The 21304-nt window shown below is 57.0% G+C and overlaps 4 protein-coding genes across 4 annotated transcripts; 3 read left to right on the top strand and 1 right to left on the bottom strand.

Annotated features, from left to right (window-relative positions):
• Positions 1-2661: 2661 nt before the first annotated feature.
• B0H18DRAFT_1041392 (uncharacterized protein) lies at positions 2662-3130 on the bottom strand (the record flags this gene model as incomplete). Its single annotated transcript, XM_048030582.1, has 3 exons — positions 2662-2787; positions 2848-2922; positions 3032-3130. 3 exons carry the CDS (start codon positions 3128-3130, stop codon positions 2668-2670), a joined length of 294 nt encoding a protein of 97 aa, XP_047887205.1. The 3' UTR covers positions 2662-2667.
• An 11923-nt stretch (positions 3131-15053) lies between these two features.
• Positions 15054-15651, top strand: B0H18DRAFT_95566 (uncharacterized protein). The gene is made up of 2 exons (XM_048042375.1): positions 15054-15448; positions 15573-15651. The coding sequence occupies exon 1, from the start codon at positions 15193-15195 to the stop codon at positions 15439-15441; it is 249 nt and encodes an 82-aa protein (XP_047887204.1). The 5' UTR covers positions 15054-15192; the 3' UTR covers positions 15442-15448; positions 15573-15651.
• A 1303-nt stretch (positions 15652-16954) lies between these two features.
• Positions 16955-18018, top strand: B0H18DRAFT_95410 (uncharacterized protein). Its single transcript, XM_048042237.1, has 3 exons — positions 16955-17005; positions 17052-17910; positions 17962-18018. Exons 2-3 carry the CDS (start codon positions 17150-17152, stop codon positions 17972-17974), a joined length of 774 nt encoding a protein of 257 aa, XP_047887203.1. The 5' UTR covers positions 16955-17005; positions 17052-17149; the 3' UTR covers positions 17975-18018.
• B0H18DRAFT_95406 (uncharacterized protein) lies at positions 18019-18876 on the top strand. The gene is made up of 2 exons (XM_048042234.1): positions 18019-18385; positions 18442-18876. The coding sequence occupies exons 1-2, from the start codon at positions 18090-18092 to the stop codon at positions 18581-18583; spliced, it is 438 nt and encodes a 145-aa protein (XP_047887202.1). The 5' UTR covers positions 18019-18089; the 3' UTR covers positions 18584-18876.
• The last annotated feature ends 2428 nt before the right edge of the window (positions 18877-21304 follow it).

Below are 21304 nucleotides of genomic sequence, written 5' to 3'. Positions count from 1 at the left end.
GACATCCTAGGTTCGCCCTACCCTACGATCGCGTGGTCCGAGACCTTGGTACTGCTCGAACAAGTCAACCAGGCCGAGCGTCGTCCCCTCGCGAACCCGCAGTATCAGCGCGAGTCGTTGATCCTGTCCGACTTTCGCCAGCTGCCCGACAACCTCGAGTCCATGGGTCGAGCGATTCACAACATCGCAGTCGACCAGCGCCGCACGCACGGCACCCTCGTCGGGTTGCTCGAAAGCCTACTCGAGCGCGTCAACACTGATCGTGGCTCCGACACCGGTCCGTCTGTTCGTAGGGGTAGGGGTGGTGGTCATGGGTGTGGAGGTCGAGGACATAGATACGAGAGTTGCCGAGGCCGTCACTAGTTAGTTTGACGTAGCCATGTACTTGCCCCGGAGTCCTACCAATGTAGCGACACTTCTAAACCGCTTGCCTCTGCCACTAAGGGTTCCGAACATTGACGCTTGAGCTTCGAACATCGGGCGGTTCCCTCGAACGGACGGACAGTGCGTCGACCGTTCTGACTTAGTGTAACGTTGTATCGACCGTAAATGGCGTTTTCGGTGGGTAGGTGAGCTAAGGGCTCATCAGCGGAGCATATTACGTGACCCATATCTGGGCAACAAACATTTGTATTATATCGTACCATGTTCCGCCTCCGTGTATCTTAGGATTACTTAAGCAATACCCGCAATATCCTTGTGCGAAATATCGTCAGGATTCTTTAGCTAATCATCACATGCCCTCACCATATTCCTGCCCAGAACATCGCATTTTGCCCCCAGTGCTGCCTGCCTGCCCGTCTACGTCCACCTACTTACCTGCCTGCTTACGCGCCCGCTCTCGCCCATGCCCGTGGTCCGCCCGTTGGCTGCGTTCGCACGCAGGGCATTAGCCCTGCGTGCTCGCGGTCCACGCACGTATTGTGATGCGCGTCGCCGCGTCCTATGGCCACGGTCAGCGCGCTCGCTCGTACGCAATGGCACTCACCTCGATGCCGGTCCTTCGCTGACACACCAACTGTCCGTTCATGCTCGCTATCGTGGTACGCGCTGCGCTTTAGCGACGTCGGTCACCGACGCGCAGTGGTGGAGGTCGCAAACGACGGGTGGAACCGCTCGCCACTCGCTCGGCTCGTTGCGGGCAGGTTGCGGGCTTCCGGGCTTGGCCGAAACTGACGCCACGCAGCGGGCTGGGCGGCGGCGCAGGGGACCCGAGATCGTACCTGATCTCAGATGTGCTGACCCCGATGTACGTCCATATGGGGTAGCCTCGCATCGAGCGCCAGTGATACCACCCCACCGGGGACGAAGGGACCGGGCTGCCCCGGCGTAGCTGCCGTATCAGGTAACGACCGACGGCGCCTCGTTCATACATAACGGCGCCTCGCTCATACATGAGCGAGTGGCAGCTCATGTATGAAAACAGGGCCAGGTAAGTACAGGCATTTATGTATGATCCCTTTGTGCTAACTACTGGTGATTTATACAAAGATATGCCTATATGGCCTGGTAAACGAGGAGATCAGCGATATTGATGTTCATTCGAACCAGACCTCCACGTGATCTTGCGTTCTGCACGGTGCCGGTGGACGCTCATGTCACTGTCGTACAGGCCGTGCCAGTGGTACGCGGTAAGTTTGAGCCTATCCTACATAAGTACATCAACGCAGGCACTGCATCGAGCTTCAATGCTAATCGGTAGCTCGGCTGATAAATGGCGAATGGAAGGACGTGCGCACCTTTTCCTACGATGCCCCCGCTGAATGACTTGTCGCAGTCAAGGCGCACTCGTTGGCGCCTGCAGAGGCCATCCCAAGTGTCTGCAGAACACGGCTTCGCAGGTAAGGGAAATCCTTGGTCGGTTGATTTGGGTCGACATTCCGCGAGGAAGTTGGCGAGATGGAGTTCTCGCGGGATTGGATGCGTGTCCTTCCCTCGCCGGCTGGCTAAACGGAGCGACCTTGCCAGAGTATCGGTGAATGGAAGGACGTACGCACCGTCTCGTACAAGGCCTCTACCGACTGACCAGAAGCACAGCCCCATCACAACCACTTTTCGAACAAGGCCTACCACACCCACCGTCGGTCTTGCCTACACGAGAGGTGAAGGAGCCTCGCCGGCATTTGCGCGCCCGTCGTCACCGTCCCGCTGCTCGTTGGGTGAGTGCACGCGGGAGCTTCTGGTTCTACGTACCACGACGTCCGAGGCAGCCACACAACATCCACCATACAGGATGATCCACCGAGGACGAACGTTCTCCGACCAGCGCGCACGCACTCCCGAAGAACGGTGCATCTTGCTGCATCACGGTGTTCGCCCATCGGTGTCCGTCCGTGCAGCGTGCGTGCGTGTCCGATCTACCGACAGAGCTGCCATCCTCGTATTCGTGCGAGGTGTTCGAAAAGGCGACGGCGGCTGGTGGCGACTGCCAGCGCGCTGACGAGCACCCCGAGCCGGCGAAGCATGAAAGCAAGGGCTGGGGGGGGGGGGGCGACGAGGCCTCGGTAAGTCGCGCTGTTCATCGCGTCAGATGGTGGAGCACGAACCGCGTGTTGCAGACGGGCTCGGCTGCGACGTGCACAATATCAACGTCTTCGGCGTGAGCAGGTGAGGTTCCGTTCGGCTGACTTTGACCTTGGGATTGCTGATGTCGACTCGGAGGCTTGCTTACCAGGGATCTCCCTGGCCGCCCTGCCTTGCCGGGCTGCGTCGACAGTTGAGGAAAACGAGCGGCCTGCGATGCGGGCGTGGGTGAGAGAGCACACTTGACGCTTGCGTGTGCGGTCGCTGCGGGTGAGTGGAGACGAAGGCGTGGGCGTCGGTGTCGAATGTGTCATGTTAAGCGACCAATGTCCGTGCCAGACCTTGTGGGCGAGTGAGTATAGGCCCCGCAGACGGCCGCAGATGTGGGGCGGGGAGCGTCTGTAAGATCGTACGCGTTCGTCGATAGTCCTCTGCATAACACCGTCTGGCGTGTGTTTTGAAGTGACTTGAGCTCGGCGCACCTGTGTGGATGGGTTCCTATGCGTACTGCGAGGCGTGGAGAGCGCTGACGAGACCTTGCACGTTTGTGAATAGTCTGGTAGCACCGTCTGGCGGGCTGTCCGTCGTGCACTGCCAGTTGGGTCATACGTGGTTGTCTCGTATGCGATGCCGGACGTACTACGAGCCGCGCGGAATGCGGGATGTCTGATAAAACGTCTCAGGGTGAGATTTGAGAGTGCAGCGCAGCATGACGTGCGGAGTTTGGTGCTTCCGGGAGTTGGAATGAGTTGGAGCGAGGAGTGAGGATCACGGGTGCTTGTTTGGCAGCGTCGCTCGCATAGAACGTGACACAGAGCACTGCACTGCGCTAGGCATCGCTCCCAAAAAGTCGGAGAGGCACAGAAAAAATAGCCTGCGCACCGTTCGGTGCCGCTTTGGAAGGGTACGAATAGCAGAATGAGGACGGCGGAGGGCTGAGATGAGTGGGACGTGAGGAGACACGATTTCTTGATAGATGCGCGCGGTGGAAGCAAAAAAAAGGAGAACAGACCTCTGTCAAATAGAAATCTGTAGAAATTCTGGCGATGGGAGGACCGGCAGGCTTGTCTCGGTTGTGCGCATCGACCCATGGGCACAAGGGCAGGACAGGGGTGGACGGAAGCGACAGGAGAGGAGAGAGACAGCGGTCAACAAGGGAGACGCATACAGCAGAGAAAAAACAGCGCAGCAGCGGCCAGATAAGAGCAGGGCGAGGACAGGCAGAAAGAGATCGTCGAGCGTGTCGAGCGTTGGAGTACTAGTTGAGGCAACACGGCAATGAGACGTGTCGGCGACGCTGGATAGAGGTGGCGAAGGCCATTCGCGGGGGTATGTGGTCCGCGAGAAGGTGCAGGTGCGCTGCGAGAGAGCACAAGATACAGGAGTCCATGTATCTCAGAGCAACGCGCGACATGAATATGATCAGGTGACCGTGATTTTTACGGCGCTACGACCTCTCGTCGTGGTCGTCGTGACGGTGGTGTTGGACTTGGCCTCTGTCTCGTCCTTCTTGTCGCGTACGATCACTCTTCAATATCTGCAACCTCACTCAGGCTGCCTAGTGCTGTGTGTGCATTAAACTGGCGCGGTCCTTGGCTGCCAGGCATACACTGTCTCTTCGCCCTCAGCGCTCAGCCCTGACTCCACGGCCTACATCGGTTCAGCGCCGCATGTCCCCCTCTCCATGCAGTATTCCGCTCGAGCTAATGGACGAAATATGCGGACAACTTGCACCACAAATGGATCACCAACATCTCTACGTCAATGATGAACGGAATGGCCCTGCGAGGACTGCTCTGGCAAGGTGTGCACGGGTGTGTCGTGCGTTCCACACGTCGGCTGTGAGGGTTCTTTGGGGACGGCTGGAGCTGAGCACCATTTGCGAAGCTGTCTTACGAGACTTCAGCTCCGGCTTCGTCAAGTGGCCTACGAATGAAGAGGAATTCATGGGAGGACATGAATCAGACGACGAGGCTAACGAGGATATGGCCGTAGGCATTGATTCATATACCTACCGATATAACTACGTGAGTGATGTGCAAGCAGACTGCGACGACATATGTTCTGATCAGTGTCCCAGAAATACGTCTCAGGCCCCATTTCTGTGGAGGAATGGGCACGATTCAAGCACTATGCGCCTTTCGTACGCGTCCTCCGCTACGGAATAGGGGATACCATAGAACCATCCATTTTCCTTTTCCTTCAGCAGCATGCCCATGGTCAGCCGCTCTTCCCAAATCTGCGCGAACTCATATGGGAGCATGCCACACCGGAGATAATATCGATGACTTCCCCATCGATTCGTGTTCTGCGCCTTCCCGAAGACGTGAAAATGAGGGAGAACGGTCATCAGACGTACGAATACGGGTACCACATGCGGCGACATGCTTTCAAGCAAATGCTTCCTGCCGTGCTACAGGCGCTCCCCAACCTCGAAGAGCTCGAGCTCCGAAAATTGGCACACGAAGCATTCTGGTATCCGTTCTGGCAGTCGGTGCCTAACAGCCGTTTCGTCAGCCAAACAATCCGCACCCTCTGCATCTCTGAATCTCGCCGAGCCCTCAGGGCTGCCCTGGCTGCAATCTCGACCATCCATGGGCTCACTACGCTCGAGATCGATATGGACGAATGGGGCGGTGTAACGGGCCTATTCGGATGTCATCAAGACCTACCCGATATGGACTATCTTATCTATATGCTGTTTGCTTATGTTTGTACTCCCCTCATATGGCGCGCCAGCGCACTTCCTGTAGTCTCCAACTACCCTTTAATCACTGCCTAAACGATACACATAGTCTGTAGACTTCTCTTGAATAGAGATTGGATACAGCGTATCTGCGGGTGTGAACTGGGTCGTTACATATTTTTACGCTCCTCTGCTTTCTCAAACAGACTTCTACTCTGGAGAAATCTACTGGCAACAACTCGAAACTTCGAACTCAAACTCGAAATCTATGCATTGCATCACTCTCGTCGACCTGGCAGCCCTACACTATGTCTGAGTCGACAACAACCAACACTACCGAGACTTCGCGCAGCACTCGTGAATCTCGCCGCGAAAAGCGCCAGGCACTTCGCGCGAATGCCAGGCCTCGGTTAACGTTGGCCGAGATACGGGCCAAATACACTGCTCAAGCACTACCTGAAACTTGGGACCGCCGGACTGAGCTCTCCAACCCCGAGAACTCATCCGGAGTACTCGCGGAGCAGGCACTATCCGACCGCGAGGTTGAACAGGCATCGCGTGCTGAGCCGCCCAAGCCCAGCACCGAGACTGTTCCAACCGAGCCAATGCGAAGTAGCCGCGGGTCCAGAAGTGGAACCCGCAGCAAGAGGCTGAGGGCATTGTGCGCGGAAATCTTAGCTAAGCTCGCCGCGAGCCAAGAGCAGCCCATACAAGAATGGGCTGAGGCATCAGGCAAGGGGCTGCACAGCAACGAATGGTACGAAGACCTCGAGGCGCGAGTCGCAGACTGCGAACACGCCGAGAGAGCTGCCCGAAGGGCAGAAAGGGCTTTGTCTAAGAAGACAAAGACCTCGTCTCATCATCAAGAAGCTGCCTCTCGCACCGCGCAGTCCGCCCGGACTGAGTTCTCCGACCCAGAGAACTCAGTCAGAGCACTCGCGGAGCAATTGCCATCCAACCGCGAAGTTGAACCGACATCACGCACTGAGCCGCCCAAGCCCAGTGCCGAGACTGTTCCAACCCGGCCCATCGCACTGGAGGAGTCGCAGCGACTCCCGACATACCTGCCGGGTTCAGTCGACACTGCGTTGACTGAAGCCGGCAGCCGCACTCAATCTTCCAGCGAGAAGACCACTCGGACTGAGCTCTCCATCCCGGAGAACCCAGTCGGAGCCCACACGGAGCAGGCGCCGTCCGACAACGAAGTCGAACGTGCACCGCGCTCTGAGCAGCTCAAGCCCGTCGGCGAGCCAGCTCAGAGCCGCCAGGAGACTCCGTCTCCACCTGCTCCAGCCCAACCGAAAAGGCTCGGCACCACAGTCAAGAGTGGTGCACGCGCTGGGCTCGACGGCCCCGCCGTCGCCGAGCCCGCGCCCGAGCTCAGCGAGCGGAACACCGACCCGACTCGTATCTGCGCCCGGGAAGGGATAGGCACACTACCTATCCCCCGGCTCAGCGAGAACGAGCCGGAACTCGCAAGAAAACGCGTCGCGCGCTCAGAAATGAGCCGCGACACAAAAAATATATTGTCTACGTCGACCGACGCGCTCGACACGGTCACCGACGCGCTTGACGCAGCCGGTGACACGCTCGACGCGGCCGGCGACGCGCCCGACACCAGAGGTGTTGAGCGTCACGAGCCCGCGTCGACGGTGAGCGCTCGGAGCGCTAGCGCCCAGCGCCCAGCTCTCGACCGCCACCACCGTCTCCTCACCGGCCTCCTCACCTCTCACCTCGACTCGGGCACCCACCACGGCCGCCCTACCTCTCGTCAAGGCGCTCGCGCTGTCCCAACGGACAGGCGAGCTGAAGTCAGCGACTCCCTAGCTGAACTACCGCTAGTTCAGCTAGGAGCGCCCGACAACCCCTCTGCGCGCGGTACAAGACCGCCGTCTCCTTCCTCTCCCGGACCTCCAACTCCACCCGCGAGACCTACACTCGACCCTCTCACCTCCTCTCCTGGATCTGACGCCCTCAAACCGGATCTTCGCGGCCCAGGCGACACGCAACACAGCCGCGCGGCCCAGGACTCGCACAACGCTCGTGCAAGTCCAGCGCCCAGACGCAGAGCCGCGCAGAACACTGAGAACGCGACGCGAGGGAAGCAGAAGGGGGAAGAGAGGAAGGGGAGGAAGAGAGAGGAGGGGGAAGGGCGCGGGGCGAGGAGAAAAGACGAGCACGAAGGCTCGACAAGCGCAGGTACGCCCTCGATGGCCGTCCCCGCATCGCCGTCTCCGCTCCCAGTGCCCGCGCTAGCAGGCGTATCGACGAACGAGAAGTCCGTCGTGCGCTCTGCTGGCCACGAAGACGGCACGCCCGCCTCTTGGGACGACTGCTATGTCGTACCCACCGCCTCGGACGATACCACGGCGGACGCACAGAGCCGCGCGTCCGACGTGTCCGTCCCTTCGCATTTGGCCGCACCAGCAGATGTACAGACGAGCACGAAGCCCGCTGTACGCTCTGCTGGCCACAAGAGCGGTCTTTCCGCCTATCGGGACGACCTCCGCGTCGTACCTGCGGTTGCACACGGCAACACGGCGGACGCACAACGCTGCGCGTCTGACGTGTCCGTTCCATCGACACTGCCCGTGCCAGCAGGTGTACCAACGAGCAAGAAGCTCGTGGTGCACTCTGCCGGTCAAGAAGACGGCGCATCCGTCTTCCGGGACGACCTCATGGTCGTACCCGACGTTCTGCAGGGTAGCACGTCGGACGCACATCGATGCACGTCTGACGTGCCCCGCCTTTCTGCGACCCGCCGCACAGAGGGTACGTCGAGCTTATCGCTCGATGTACACGCTGTCGACGAGAGCAACGCCGCGCCTGGTGTACTGGCAAACGTACCCGGCGCGATCGTCGACCCCTCATATGCGAGCGACGGCCCCGAGGTATGCCCTGCAAAGGTGTACCCGGTACGCACGTCACCGGCTCTAGTGCCCGCGCCGGGAAGTTGCACGACGAACCACAAGGTCGTCGTGTACTTCTCTGACGTCGCAGACGGCGCACTGGACCTGAGCAGCAGCACGACGACTGTGTCTGCTGCCCCAAGCTCGCGAGACGGCGCGTCTGGAGAGCCTCCGAGCTCTACCAGGCCGCCTCGTACTATTCTTCCACCGCACGCTGCGGATACGTTGAGCCCCCCGCTTGATGTATCCGCCGTCGCTGTTTCTTCTCTGAACGCGCGCGATGTACGGCCATCCGTACTCGCCGCCATCCCGCACGCCCCTACTTGGTGTAGCGACGTACCCGGAGAACGTGCTAGTTCTACCGGGTCGTCCTCTTCTCTCTCTGTATCACCTCGCGCTATGCGTACGTCGAGCCCTCCGCCCGACGTACACGCAGCCGAGTCCTGGGACGCGCGCGACGCACCCTCAAGCCTGCTAGCCGCGGCCTCTCAAGCTTCCATGTCGACGTTTTCACGTCCGGTGCCCACACCAACGCATGGTACAACGAGTATCGAGCTCGCTGCACCCGGTGTTGGCGACCTCATGGAGCCACCGTATCCGTTCGACGCGCTGGCTAACGAGCTCAGTGCCGTCACAACACACGACGTGTTTGGCGTGCAACTAAGCACGGCCGACGCGTCTTCAATTTCTTATCCTTTCATCGCAACCTCCGCGCGTCACGAAGGGAGTACAACGAACTCGAGGCTCGATGTACCCACTGTCTGTGACCGTCGAACTCCCGTTTCGACGACTATGCGTCTGCTGCCCAAGCCAGTGGATGGTACCACGAGCGTTGAGCTCGCGGCACCATCCATTCGTGACCCTACATGGGTAGCAGTCCCTCGTAACGGCCTGGCTAGCGAACTCAGCGCCGTCACGATGCACGACGTGTCCGGCATGCCGCCAAGCACGACCGGCGCGTCTCATCCTTCAATTGCAACATCCACTCTTCGTGCGACGAGTATGTCGAGCTCCAGGTTCGATGTACTGGTCGCCGTCGAGTGTCGTAACGCGTGCGACGCGCTGGCTAACGAGCTCAGCGGCGTCACGACGCACGACGTGTTCGATGTGCAGACTAGCACGATCGACGCGTCTTCTTCATCTACTACAACGCTCGCTCTTCGCACAGAGAGCACGCCGAGCTCGAGGCTTGACGCGCTCACTGTCGATGAGCTCAGCAAATCGCGCAACGCACGCCCCGACGTGCTCGCCGCGTATCTCAAACCCCATGTACTGGGTACGTCGAGCAACAGCTCGCTTGATGTACACTGTATTATCCTTTTTCTTTTTCCAATTTTGGAGGAGGGGGAAGGGACCGCCCGCGGTTCAGTTCCCGAGCCAGCCATGACACGAGGGTCTCCGATCGACATGCAGAGAAGCATGTCGATCACCTCGTTGACACCAGTGACCTCAGATTCGTCAAGGTGCAAGGCGGACTCGGTCGACCCTACGCCAAGCGACGTGTTCGGTGTGCAATTGGGCACTACCGGCATGTCCTCGTCTACCTACAAGATCGGAGCTAGTGACCAGGTCGTCAACGACGTACTCAGAAGCACGTCGGCGACGTCCCCCTCGTCAACACGCATGTCCATCGCCAATGACATGCTCAGCGACGCAGTCGGTGTATGTTCACGCACAACCGACGCGTCTGCTTCCTCCGTCAAGACCTACGACATTGGCGGCACCTCCATCGACGCGCTCAGAAGCACGTCGATGGGTCCGTCCACGTCGAAGACTGTTGCTGTGTCGGCGACGCGCAAGACTACTAGTAGCTCGTCGACATCAACACATACTACGACGAGGCACAAGTCTGGCTCGGTCGACGCTACGCTAAGCGATGTGATCGGAGTGCGATCAAGCACTACCGGCGCATCCTCACCCATGTCACCGTCTGCTTTCACTATCCCGCAGCCGATGTGCTACACGACGAGCTCGTCGCTCGTCGTGGGTACTTCTCGCAGCAATGGCGACATGTCGGATGTATCCAAGAGCATACCGACCATGTCCATCGTCAACGCTATGCCGGGCTACGCAGCCGGAGTGCGATCAAGGCTCGGCGCGTCCACCTCCACAGCCAAGACGTACTCGTCGAACATGGCGAGCTCATCACTCGTCGTACACGGCGAGCTCAACGGCCGCGATGATGTCGCCATCGACGTACCCCTGAGCACGTCGATCGACTCATCCGCATCGATCTCTGCCACTGCCTCGACAGTGCGAAAGGCAGATTCGCCCACGCAGGCCGTCAAGACAGGTCCATCGAATACGCAGAGCTCGTCACTCAACGCACTCGGTGAGACCAATGGCCACAGCAATGCTTGTGGTGTACACCCTCACACGGTTTGCTCCGCTGTCGGGAAGTTATCGTCTGGTGCACCGAGTGCCTCGCTCGGCGTACCTGGCGAGATCAATACTCGTGACAAGGCCGTCATTGACATGCTCGGAAGCATGTCGACCGCGTTAGGTTCAACAACGCGCGAGGCCGGCGACAAGTCCAACCTCGACGAGCTTATGTCGAGCCTCTCCATGTCGGACACATGCAGCACGCACGAGGAATTGACCTCGCGCGTGCGCATGTCCGTCTCTACCGTTAAGACCAGAGACGACGCCGCGATCGACGCGCCCAAAGGTTCGTCGATCAGCTCGTCAAGACCCCTGCCCGCTACGACCTCAACAATGCGCAAGCCCGACACGGCGAACCAGCGCGAGTCTGCAGGCATGAAGAAGCCCAGTACATCCACTTGGTCGGATGTACTGGCATACTCGCCATCGCCAGCTTCGTCGAGGACTAGGCAGCAGAACAGGTCATCTGGCGCACGGACCCTCAAGGACTCGGCGCCCACTACAGGCCGCCTCGATGTCGAAGACACACGCCCACGCAGGTCCGATCTCGACGCGTCCGCATCGAGTCGCCATGCGTCGCGTACCCGCCGCACGTACGGGAACTCGACCTTGTGCGTGCGCAATACGCCAACCTCCATATTGGAGACCGCGCCCCGCGATGCGATCGGTGTGCACTCAAGCACGACCGGCGCATCCGATCCAATCACGAAGGCACGACCGTCGTCTACGCTGAGCTCCCCGCTCTGCGTACACGACAGGGACGAACCTTGCGACCAGGCCGTCGCCGACGTACTCAGAAGCACGTTGGCCACGCCTAGCTCGTCAAGGCACAAGCTCCTCTCGGTCAACGCCCCGTCAAGCGACGCCATCGGCATGCGATCGCACATGTCCGGCGCGTCCCCCTACGCTGTCAATACACCATCGTCGAGTACAGCGAGCCCTTTGCTCACTGTACACGGCGAGGTCAACACACGCAACGACGACGTGGTCGACGCGCTCAGAAGCACGTCGACCAGTTCATCGACATCACTGCCCGCATCCGCTTCGACAACACGCGAGGATCACGACGGGTCTGACAAGACAGACCAGTGCGATCCTGAAGGCGTGAAGACCTGGCCGCTGGGCTTGTCATATAGCACACGGACCCGCAAGGACTCTACGTCCCTTGCAGGCCGTGTCGATGACGAAGATGTGCGCGAGCACGAAGCACCGTTGATGGTCCCCCCGCCGGACCTTCTAGTACCTGGTGCACGGACCCGCAGGGACCCTACGTCCATTGCAGGCCGTGCCGATGGCGAGGACCTGCCCGAGCATGAAGCCCTGGACATGTTGTCTGACGCATGGACCACCAAGGTCTCGGCGTCCAGTACAAGCCGCTTCGATGGCGAAGAGCTGCGCAAACGCAAGCTTGACCTCAATGCACCTACGTCGAGTCGGTATACGTCGGGTACGTGCCGCACGTACGAGGATACGATCTCGTGCGTGCGCACTCCGTCAACCTCCACGTCGACTGGGCGAGTCGTCGAGCAGCCGACGAGGCACAGTACACCCAAATTACTGGATGTACTGACCTCGTTGTACTCGGCAACCAAGCCTGCGTCGACAACCTACACGTTGGACACCTCTTGTCCATCTCAACATCGCGGTGATATTCATCCCGCAATCAATGCCGACCGCCGTACGCACAGGGACGTGACCGTGCGCGTGCGCAACGTACTTTCGAGTACTGCGGGTGCATTTCAATCATCAAACGAACTCCGAGCATTGGGTACGTCGAGCAGTAGCTGGCTCGACGTGCGCAATGCTACGAAGAATTATACCTCTGCCGGTGTACTCTGGGAAGTACCCGGATTACCTACCTCTGCACCATTGCACGGGGCTATGGCGACCTCCTCGGTTACTATAGACCCTGCTGGTGTTAAAATCAAGATGGAGGAGGGGGAAGGGACCGGTACTGGTACTAGTACCGTTTTCGGGTTCCAAGGCTCGGAAACCCGGGACTCGCCATCGCCTGTGTCGTTGCCACCGCCGCGACTTGTACCGCCGCCGCCTGTCCTCTTGCCGCCGCCGCTACCTCCCTCGTCACCGTCATACAGCATGACGAGCTCGTTGCTCGTCGTCACCGCGGACCGCAGTGACAACTACATGTCGGACGCACCCGAGAGCCTGAGCGCGTCCAACATGTCAGTTGTTATTGCTATGGTCTGCGAGGTGCGGGTTCGCATGGTCAATGGGTATGTTATCACCATGACTATGTTCCTGCGAGTCGCTGCGACGCAGTCGGTGTGCGATCGGGCACGACTGGCGCGTCCATCTCGTCCACCATGGCTCGCTCGTCGAGTACATCGAGCACCTCGCTCAGTGTACACTGCGAGCCCATGTACCGAAGCACGCGCGACGTACGTCATGTCGTACCCGCGGCTTCACCTCTCGCGGCGACCGTGATCAATGCGCATGGATGCACGTTGATCGTGGTGTCTACCAACATGTGCTCGTTGAGTACCTTGAGTTTCGTTCTCGAATCTCAATGTACATGGCGAGACCATTTCCCACCACCCATCGTGTACACGAGGGTTCAACCTTGTGTGTGCGAGAGGATGTTGTGGATGTAGACCCCTCTCGTGGTCGTGCCATGTTCTTCTTTCTTCGAGACTACCTGTATTCCTGAACTTGTTGGATGTTCAGGTGCAGGCAAGTAGTATGCTGGCACGACATAGTATGTTTTCTCTTCTTGTATGTATTCTCATACCTGTTGCAGTATGTTCTACCATCGATGGTTGAACATACTCAACCCCGATGAGATCATGCTGTGTACATCCATTTGGGATGTTCACTACGTGGACTACTCTACTTTAGGTCCGTTTGGGATGTGGTCAATTCACGGAGACCCTGTGGATGCCACATGGATTACTGTGTTCCGAGACCCAGCCCACAGTCTATCCTACCTGGACCTGATGTGAGTACTCTGCTACAAGAAGACAAGCATAGTATGTTATCTTCATTGTCTTTCGCTGGGACTCGTGAGACGAGTCCAGTGGGGGAGAGTGTAACGGGCCTATTCGGATGTCATCAAGACCTACCCGATATGGACTATCTTATCTATATGCTGTTTGCTTATGTTTGTACTCCCCTCATATGGCGCGCCAGCGCACTTCCTGTAGTCTCCAACTACCCTTTAATCACTGCCTAAACGATACACATAGTCTGTAGACTTCTCTTGAATAGAGATTGGATACAGCGTATCTGCGGGTGTGAACTGGGTCGTTACAGGCGGCATGCATGACCCTCAGGCGGACAACAACGTGGACATTCCGCCCATTCGTCCCTTCGACCATCTGAAGCGCCTCTTCGTCAAAGGGAAGACGACCGGGGTGGCGGTGCTTGCCGATGCAATAGTTGCGCCTGGACTGGAGGACATGGAGATATGGTTCAAGTCTGCATGGTCTGCGGAGGAAGGGGGTCCCGATGTAGTGGCAGTCGCGCTCCACGCGATCTTCGACGCGCTGCGTCGCCGGAATGCTGGGTCTCTACGGAGGCTTTGTCTGATTGACCTAGTCTGCTCTCAATCTCTGTTTCCCGGTGGGTACACAGCTGGCACGCCTTTCCACGCGCTGGCTTCTCCACTGCTCGCACTCCAACGTCTCCAGGACGTCGTGATACAGGAGGAATTCCCCGATGATATCGATGTCCCTAGCATGGTGGCAGCATGGCCAGCGGTACGATCGCTCGAGTTGCCAAACCTATTCCTCACCCTCGGCTCGCTGCGTGACATCGCGCGTACATGTCTTCAGCTCGAGTGTCTAACAGTGTGCTCTCTATTAGACGAGGATGGCCCTCTAGATGACCTACGCTCCCAGGCCACCCAACAGCGCACTTCAAGTTCTTCCGACACGGACAGTGCCCCGGGTTCGGAGGCGACTGAGTGCGCGCTTCGAGAGCTACACGTCGACGAACCACTCTACATCGAGCACCGGTCTGACATCAATATCATCGCCCACTTTCTGGACTCGCTTTTCCCTCAACTTGACGTAGGGCGCTCTTCGCAGTTCGTCGTCTTTAATGGGGACGACCCGGAGGATGACGCTGCAATCATGAAGCAAGTGACGAGGTTGCAACTGGCCAGGAAACAGCATCTGTAATAATATCCAGATTCGTCTACGTATACCCTTGATCGAACCCACGAACATCATCTCACAAACTCTTCCTTACATCGCTTCTCCGGCCGTGACGCGAAAACGACACACAGGAAAACTCTGGACACGAACGTTCCTGTCCCACATCCATTGTACGATGGTAGTCAGCCTGAGGGGAGGAGAATCGAACACAAACCGAATTGATGCCGTAGCGGATGGCAGACATGTGAGTTTGTGACTCGTTTAACTGACTCGTTTGACGATGACTCGCGATGGCGTAGCTAGGTGGATCACACGGTTAAGCACGGTTGAAAGCACGCGGGCACTTGACAGGCGTGGTCATGTTTTTCGTCAAAGAGCCGATGCCGACATCTAACTGAATATTTGTGTAGTTCTCAGTGCCAGAATGAATATCACTTCGAAGTTGACACATCCCAGTTGCCTAGCTTACCAACAGCCAGTATTCGACGGCGAACACATTAGGTGACCGCGATATGGGCGGGCGCGTGGATAGTGTATTGAATGTACGTATTGCGGCCATGTTGACACAAACAGCCCTATGCCAGGTGTGCTTGTCTCCCTACGCAAAATCCAGCGCGTTAGCCTTGAACCAGGGCGAAGCGGGAAGAACATCAACGTTCTAGAGGTCCGAGAATTGCCTCCAGCTATAGGTCAGCGCTCAGCGCTCAGCGGTCAACCATCGTCACTGTTATCTTACCACAACATCCATGCTCGTATCTCTTGCGCGAACCAGCCTGTAGCGTTTACAGGGCTACACAGAGTCGCAACTGCTCCATTTCCTTTATAACATCATTGTAAGTCTTCACTCGACCCTCCTCCTCCAACATCTGGAATGGGCACTTTGGTCACCGCGATTTTACTTGTCACGAGACCACACTCGCCGTCTGTGTATGATGCATGCGCTAACTATGATGTCAGGGGGCGGACAAGAGGCTTGGAACCTACGCGTTCCGTTATTTACTATGTACCTTTCCGCATTGTTATCCCGCATCGACGTTCGTATCATGCCCAATGCCCGACCAGGCTATGCCGAATGCGGCGACAGGTCGTTCATGCATGTGCGACAGGTGATGTCGTTCTCATTCGCGTGGGCGGCCTCTGTGTAGAGCGTGTGGACCGACTGACCGAATACACGATAGTGCCGATGAGCGGTGGTCTCATGTTCCACGACTATGTCGGCGCTCGAGGCGATGAAGTAGCGCATGGTGGTGATAGGTATTGAGTAGGTATGCAGTGCACATACAACCCATCATGCAGTCTGGAAGAGGTGTCGTGTCGCGACCGGGTAGCGCAGGCTGAGTCGTAGCTCGTCTTTTGATGTGTAGGCGGCCGAATGAACTGATGCTGTGCATGTTAGACACGCGATACACAAGACCCTTTGCTGGTATTGGATTGAATGGGAACTGTCTCGTGCATTCCCTTCCTCTGTTTACCTTCCTCTATTCAGAACCCTGCGCAGCCTCGATTTCATGTCTGTGGTCTAGGTTCGACACAAACCCCGCACGTGAACGTGGACGGTCTTGCGGCGAGACTAGTCTGGGGTCCACCTAGATTATCAATCAATGTTCATTTAACAAGCTCAACGTTCGCGCAGACCTGCCTCACGCTTGCTCAGCCAATCAGGCGCGCTGCAATCGAGGAGACTCGGACCAGCTCCCTGTGTGCGTTTCTCGAGCACTCGGGGCCGACTGGGTGCAAGTAAATAATGTGAGTATTACTTCATACAAATTCATGTTAGAGGGCTATCCTGCCATTGCGATTGCGAAAGCCTTGACTCCACGGTGTCCACTTAAAGCAGAGAGCCGCTTCTAGGCCTAGCATCGTGTGTTTGTGTCCGACGCTTCTATACGCGCCGATGAGCTAGCGCTCTGTTGTATTGATGCATACTTATATGCATCGCTTATCGTTGCCTTCGCTGTCCCTGCGCTCTCCCTTCGTCTAGCTTCTCGTTTTTGCAGTGCACACCAAGAGTCATTGAAAGTCCTCGCGAGGTAAGTACGACTCCTCAATAACGGATACTCTTACCGATGTTCTGATTTTCTTCCAGTGTCGCGAGCTTCAACGGTCGTAAGCGACTGGCGAGCTGACAACCCGGACGACGGACTTGGCTTGTCTGATATTGACTTTGAACACCACACAAAACAGGTAACTCAATTTCGCATTCTGTTTGCCCTTCGCGAGCCGCCATCTGAGACATGTCGCCAGTAGCGCGTTCTTCGCCATCGAGGGCTCTGCGTGGTCGTCTCACATGTGCAGGAAGCTTTGGGACTTCCATCGGGACGACAACGCTGTCACGCCGCCGTTAAGTAGTGTGTACTCCATCCGGACAGAATGGACAGAGACGAGTTAATGTAAGTGTCTTGGTCAGAACGTGGACAAAATGATTTACACATGTAGGGTACAGTGCAGTTGTAGCGTCCGAGGGCTCCTCTCATGGACCTTCGATTTCACGGCTTCCTGTAGAGCTCTGTGAGCGAATCCTCGACCACCTAGCAATGGAATGGGATCTTCGGTTTGCGGACCCGAAGGGAGAACCCCGTATGACTACCCTCGCATGCTGCTCGCTGGTGTGCAGAACCTGGTACTACCTGACATGGTATCATCTCCGCCAATGCATCCATTTACGAGACCGGAAGGACGTCCTCTTATTGTCCAAGACACTTCGCGAGAGACCGCGTCTCCGTGAGGTCGTTCAACAAATCATCATATATCAGTCGATTCAGCATCTGGGGACGTTTGCGGCCATGCTCGTGGGCAAGATTCCGAACTTGTCGATGATCACCATCAGAGACCTCGAGTGGACCATTGGCTCGGTCCGAATTGAAGACTTCAGCTATCTCGCCGCCTTCTGCTCTGTCACTACTCTACACGTCTACAACATCACCCTGTCGAGCGTCGCTCCGCTAGCCCACCTTATTGCAGCTTTCCCGAGGCTTAGGCAGTTATGGTGCATCAATGTCATCTGCTCGCAGACCCAAGCCTCTCCGGTCTCACTCCCACTCAACTTCGCAAATCTGTTGGTCATCGATGTGCGATGGGTTGCACCGGCGGTTGAAGACCTCTTCGTGCGGATCAGCCAAGCTTCTCGGGCGCGCGCTCTCGTTCTCGGAGTGGCTGACGAGACGCATCCATCCCCTGCAACCAGCAGAAGTCAAACGTTGCTGGATGCAACTTCTGCATCTGTTGAGGTGGCTGTGTTGCATATTGATATCAGCTCTCCCGCGCACGATGTTACAATTGATGCCATAGTGGGGAAGTTTTCTTGGTTCTTTCGACAACCACTTGACTGACAGTTTTATGTCTACAGCACAACACTATAATCTCTTGCGTCACGAAAGTCTGCGGGGGTTGGACATCAGCCTGTACTACCCCTGCACAGCATTGACTTGGATTCCACACATATTATCTCACATTACTTCGAAGAACTTCGAGGTTATGTCAGTTGTGCTGGCGCTTCGGGCGGACCAAACAGCCCAAGACCTGGGCGAGATGCTGACAAAGATGGAGGAGGACGGCGTCTTGACACAGCTGGACAAAATACTGCAGGAGAAGCACTTGTCCGGCACTGTCGCACTGCGCGGCGTCTGTCTAGGCTTTGACGACGATGGCGTTGCTTGGCGCTTTGGCAAAACACCTGTCGGGACGGTTTCAACACTCGGAGAGCAATACGATCGTTGGGATGAACTTGTCAGGCGGAAGATGCCACACTCCAACCGGCGAGGTCTGTTGACGTATGTGATACTATTGATATGGTCAAATTCCGGAGGAAAGCTAACTTCCCTCATAGCACCGTCCATAATGCCCATGAACACATCATCTGGAGACGGAAAATGAAACGATACGATATCAAAGCAGTTGAACAGAAGAATGTTACTGGAGAGGAGGTCCAGGGTCAAGATGACGAGACTCATCAAGGCGGCATGGATTGACGTCCTTGCGACGCTGCATCCTGGCCGATACTATTGCATGCAGTGCCGTACAGAAGCGTCATCATTAACGCTGTTCTGCTCGCTCGCTCTGCGATGATAGTCAACCAGATGCAGGTATGAAGCACGCCCGTGACACGGGTTGAGAAAGTTGAGATATTACTGGCGGGCGGACAGCATTGCACTCACAATTACATGTAACACATGGTCATTGTTAGGAATTAGGGTTCACGAACGACGATTTTGATATGTTGTATCCGAAATCCATTGTTAGAGAGGGAGCCCCCAATTATGCAGAATGTTTTCAAAGTGTGTAATTTACGTGCCGTCGAGCACTGCGTACACATGTCTCGTAAACATCAATTCGCACGATTGTCGTTGACGAGGGTAGCGTTGTCGCAAGCAACCGAAGAGATGACGTACAGTCGAAGGGCGACGTGTGACACATAGGTCCACTATACTATCGTCAGGCTGGGCACTTGTGGATGCAATGCGCGTAGACTCACCTCCTGGTGTCCACTCAGTCAATTTATCAATCCCTGACCTCCTAGCTCAACTACAACGCGCGATCTCTGCTCGTGCGCAGTGTCTTGCTGCCGTCAGGTCGACACCGCCCACGCTTTGAACGTCTGGGCATGCCTGTGGATGGGACACGCATCAAATGGTTGGGCAGGATAATGCGTAAACGGTTGGACGGGACGTCGGCCGTCCTGTGTTGTCCGGACGCAGGCAGTGGTGCAATGGCGAGGATGGTCCGCGATGGCTGGCAGTGAAGACGGTCGCTGTTTTTTGCGAGGCGTATTGAGCAACGAAGACCGGCAATTGCTTGGGGTACATAGCACGCGTCGATTAGCCTCGTTATTGGAAAGTTGTGAGAGACACGCCTTTGGGTGTCCGTCAAATGCAGAACGATGCCGTGTTTGCTCTTGGCCAGGTTTTGTAGCTGGGAAGCTCAGTAGCGCGATCTTGGGCAGAGCCTCTGTCCGACTTGACGTACGGGTGGTGCGACGGGGGAGAGGTGAACGTGAGGCGTTCGCAATGTTTCCCAGAAGCTAACTCATAGCGACGACTTGGGAGCATGTGACACATAGGTGTTGCAAGGCAGGGATAGATAAAACAACGGACAAAAGAAAGTCTGTCTGAACATAGAAATTAGCGTTGTCAATAGAGCAGAAACAGAGATACTCACCTAGCGCGGCGCATCAAATGCAAGGGGTTGCTGCTGGCCTTACCGCCCCCCAGGGAAGACTGGGTGTTGCCCTTGAGCGCTGAGCCAGGAGGAGGCTGAGTGTCCTGGAATGTGTCTTACTCACGAAACCCATCCGGTCTTGCGTCTTGCTGCTCGTCGTGGCTGCGTCCAACGCAGTGGTGAATATTGAATATTGAATATTGAATCCCCGGCTCGACTTGGGCTCGACAGGGCTCGACGCGTCGTGCTCGGCGTCTACGCGATCGATCTGTCCCCGAACTCGATGGCTTCCACAGCCTGAGTGCCCCAAGACCAAGGGCGTGCTCGACCGCCTGTTTGTCTAGGTTCCTCCTCGCTATCTAGTGTTCGATTCAAATTCTCTTCGAAAGAGCTAGGAATGAGAGGAAAGGACCGCGACGAAGAGGGAAGAGAGTATTTGACTGCGCGTGTCAAGATATGTAGCGATCCGGTGTGTACTCGCTGTGCAATCCGACCAACAGTACCTCCCTCGCACGACGTCGTCCTTTACCGCCCCTCACAGCAGTCGCACGGCGCCTTGCGAGCACGTATTCTCATTCCAGGAAGCTCTATCTAAATTCATCTGCACGACTCGCATCACCAAATGCCCGCCGACCGCAGCTGCTCGTGCGAGCGCGTCCCAGCGGATGTACCTCGTAACGGGGAGTGGCAAGGTAGTCGACAGATAAGAAGGGATGCGAAGAGAGAAAGGCGAGGATGAGGCAGACCTGGAGAGGCGAGTATGAAGCAGGCTAGGAGAGACGGGGTGCGAGCGAACAATAGGACAGGCCATGGAGCATGAAGACGAGCGAGGAGAGGCATAGTATGAACTGGGAACAAATCGCCGTACGAGTCGGACATCCACAGTGCTAAGTTTTCAGCTGTGGAAAACCGGTGTACGGGTCGTCTTGGTTCTCGCGCTGCTGCCGCCCATCCTGCTGGCCGTGTGACGTCGAGCTGCTACTGGTGTTTTTGTTCCCATTGACAGCACCGTTCTCCGCAGTGCCGCCCGGTTCTTTCGTCGGTGCGCTTTTCTTTTTTTTATTGCTGGGCCTTGGAGGTCGGCTCATGACGGGCTTTTTGATGGGCGCCATCGGTGGCGGTGATTATCGGGTCAAAGACGGCACGGACTACGACAGTGAGCTCGCAGTGAAATCTGTGCGAGTGGGCGAGATGCGCACGTGAGGAGGAGGAGTTCCAGCCTGAGCTTCACCGTTACTGCGTTGCGACAAGTGGCACGGTGGGCTGTCGTCGCAGTCGAACGATGACGACGATCAGAATCAACTTGAATGTGTACGACGAGTTGCTCGGGACGAGGTACGCACTTTGCTAGATTGCACACTATGGGCTGGGAACAACTGACTGGGGGCCAATTGCCCAGGGACGGACGGACGCGCACGCTCAATTTAAGTACGTCCTGAAGCCGACCGCGCGCTACTGTCCGGCGTGCTTCCCTCCCCTACCAGTGGACGCAGAGTGGACACTGGACGCACCGGCACGCACGGCATCCGATAAGC

The sequence above is a fragment of the Fomitopsis serialis genome (assembly GCF_022376445.1).
Source record: "Fomitopsis serialis strain Sig1Antser10 chromosome Unknown B0H18scaffold_135, whole genome shotgun sequence".
Taxonomy (NCBI): Eukaryota; Fungi; Basidiomycota; class Agaricomycetes; order Polyporales; family Fomitopsidaceae; genus Fomitopsis; species Fomitopsis serialis.
This window is presented reverse-complemented; position numbering and strand designations above follow the sequence as displayed.

Excerpts from the sequence above, each read along its gene's own strand:
- B0H18DRAFT_95566 (XM_048042375.1), top strand. The coding sequence starts at position 15,193 with ATGCCAGGTGTGCTTGTCTCCCTACGCAAAATCCAGCGCGTTAGCCTT.
- B0H18DRAFT_95410 (XM_048042237.1), top strand. The coding sequence starts at position 17,150 with ATGGAATGGGATCTTCGGTTTGCGGACCCGAAGGGAGAACCCCGTATG.
- B0H18DRAFT_95406 (XM_048042234.1), top strand. The coding sequence starts at position 18,090 with ATGTCAGTTGTGCTGGCGCTTCGGGCGGACCAAACAGCCCAAGACCTG. Across the intron at positions 18,386-18,441 it reads AACCGGCGAGGTCTGTTGAC|CACCGTCCATAATGCCCATG; the intron begins GTATGTGATACT and ends CTTCCCTCATAG.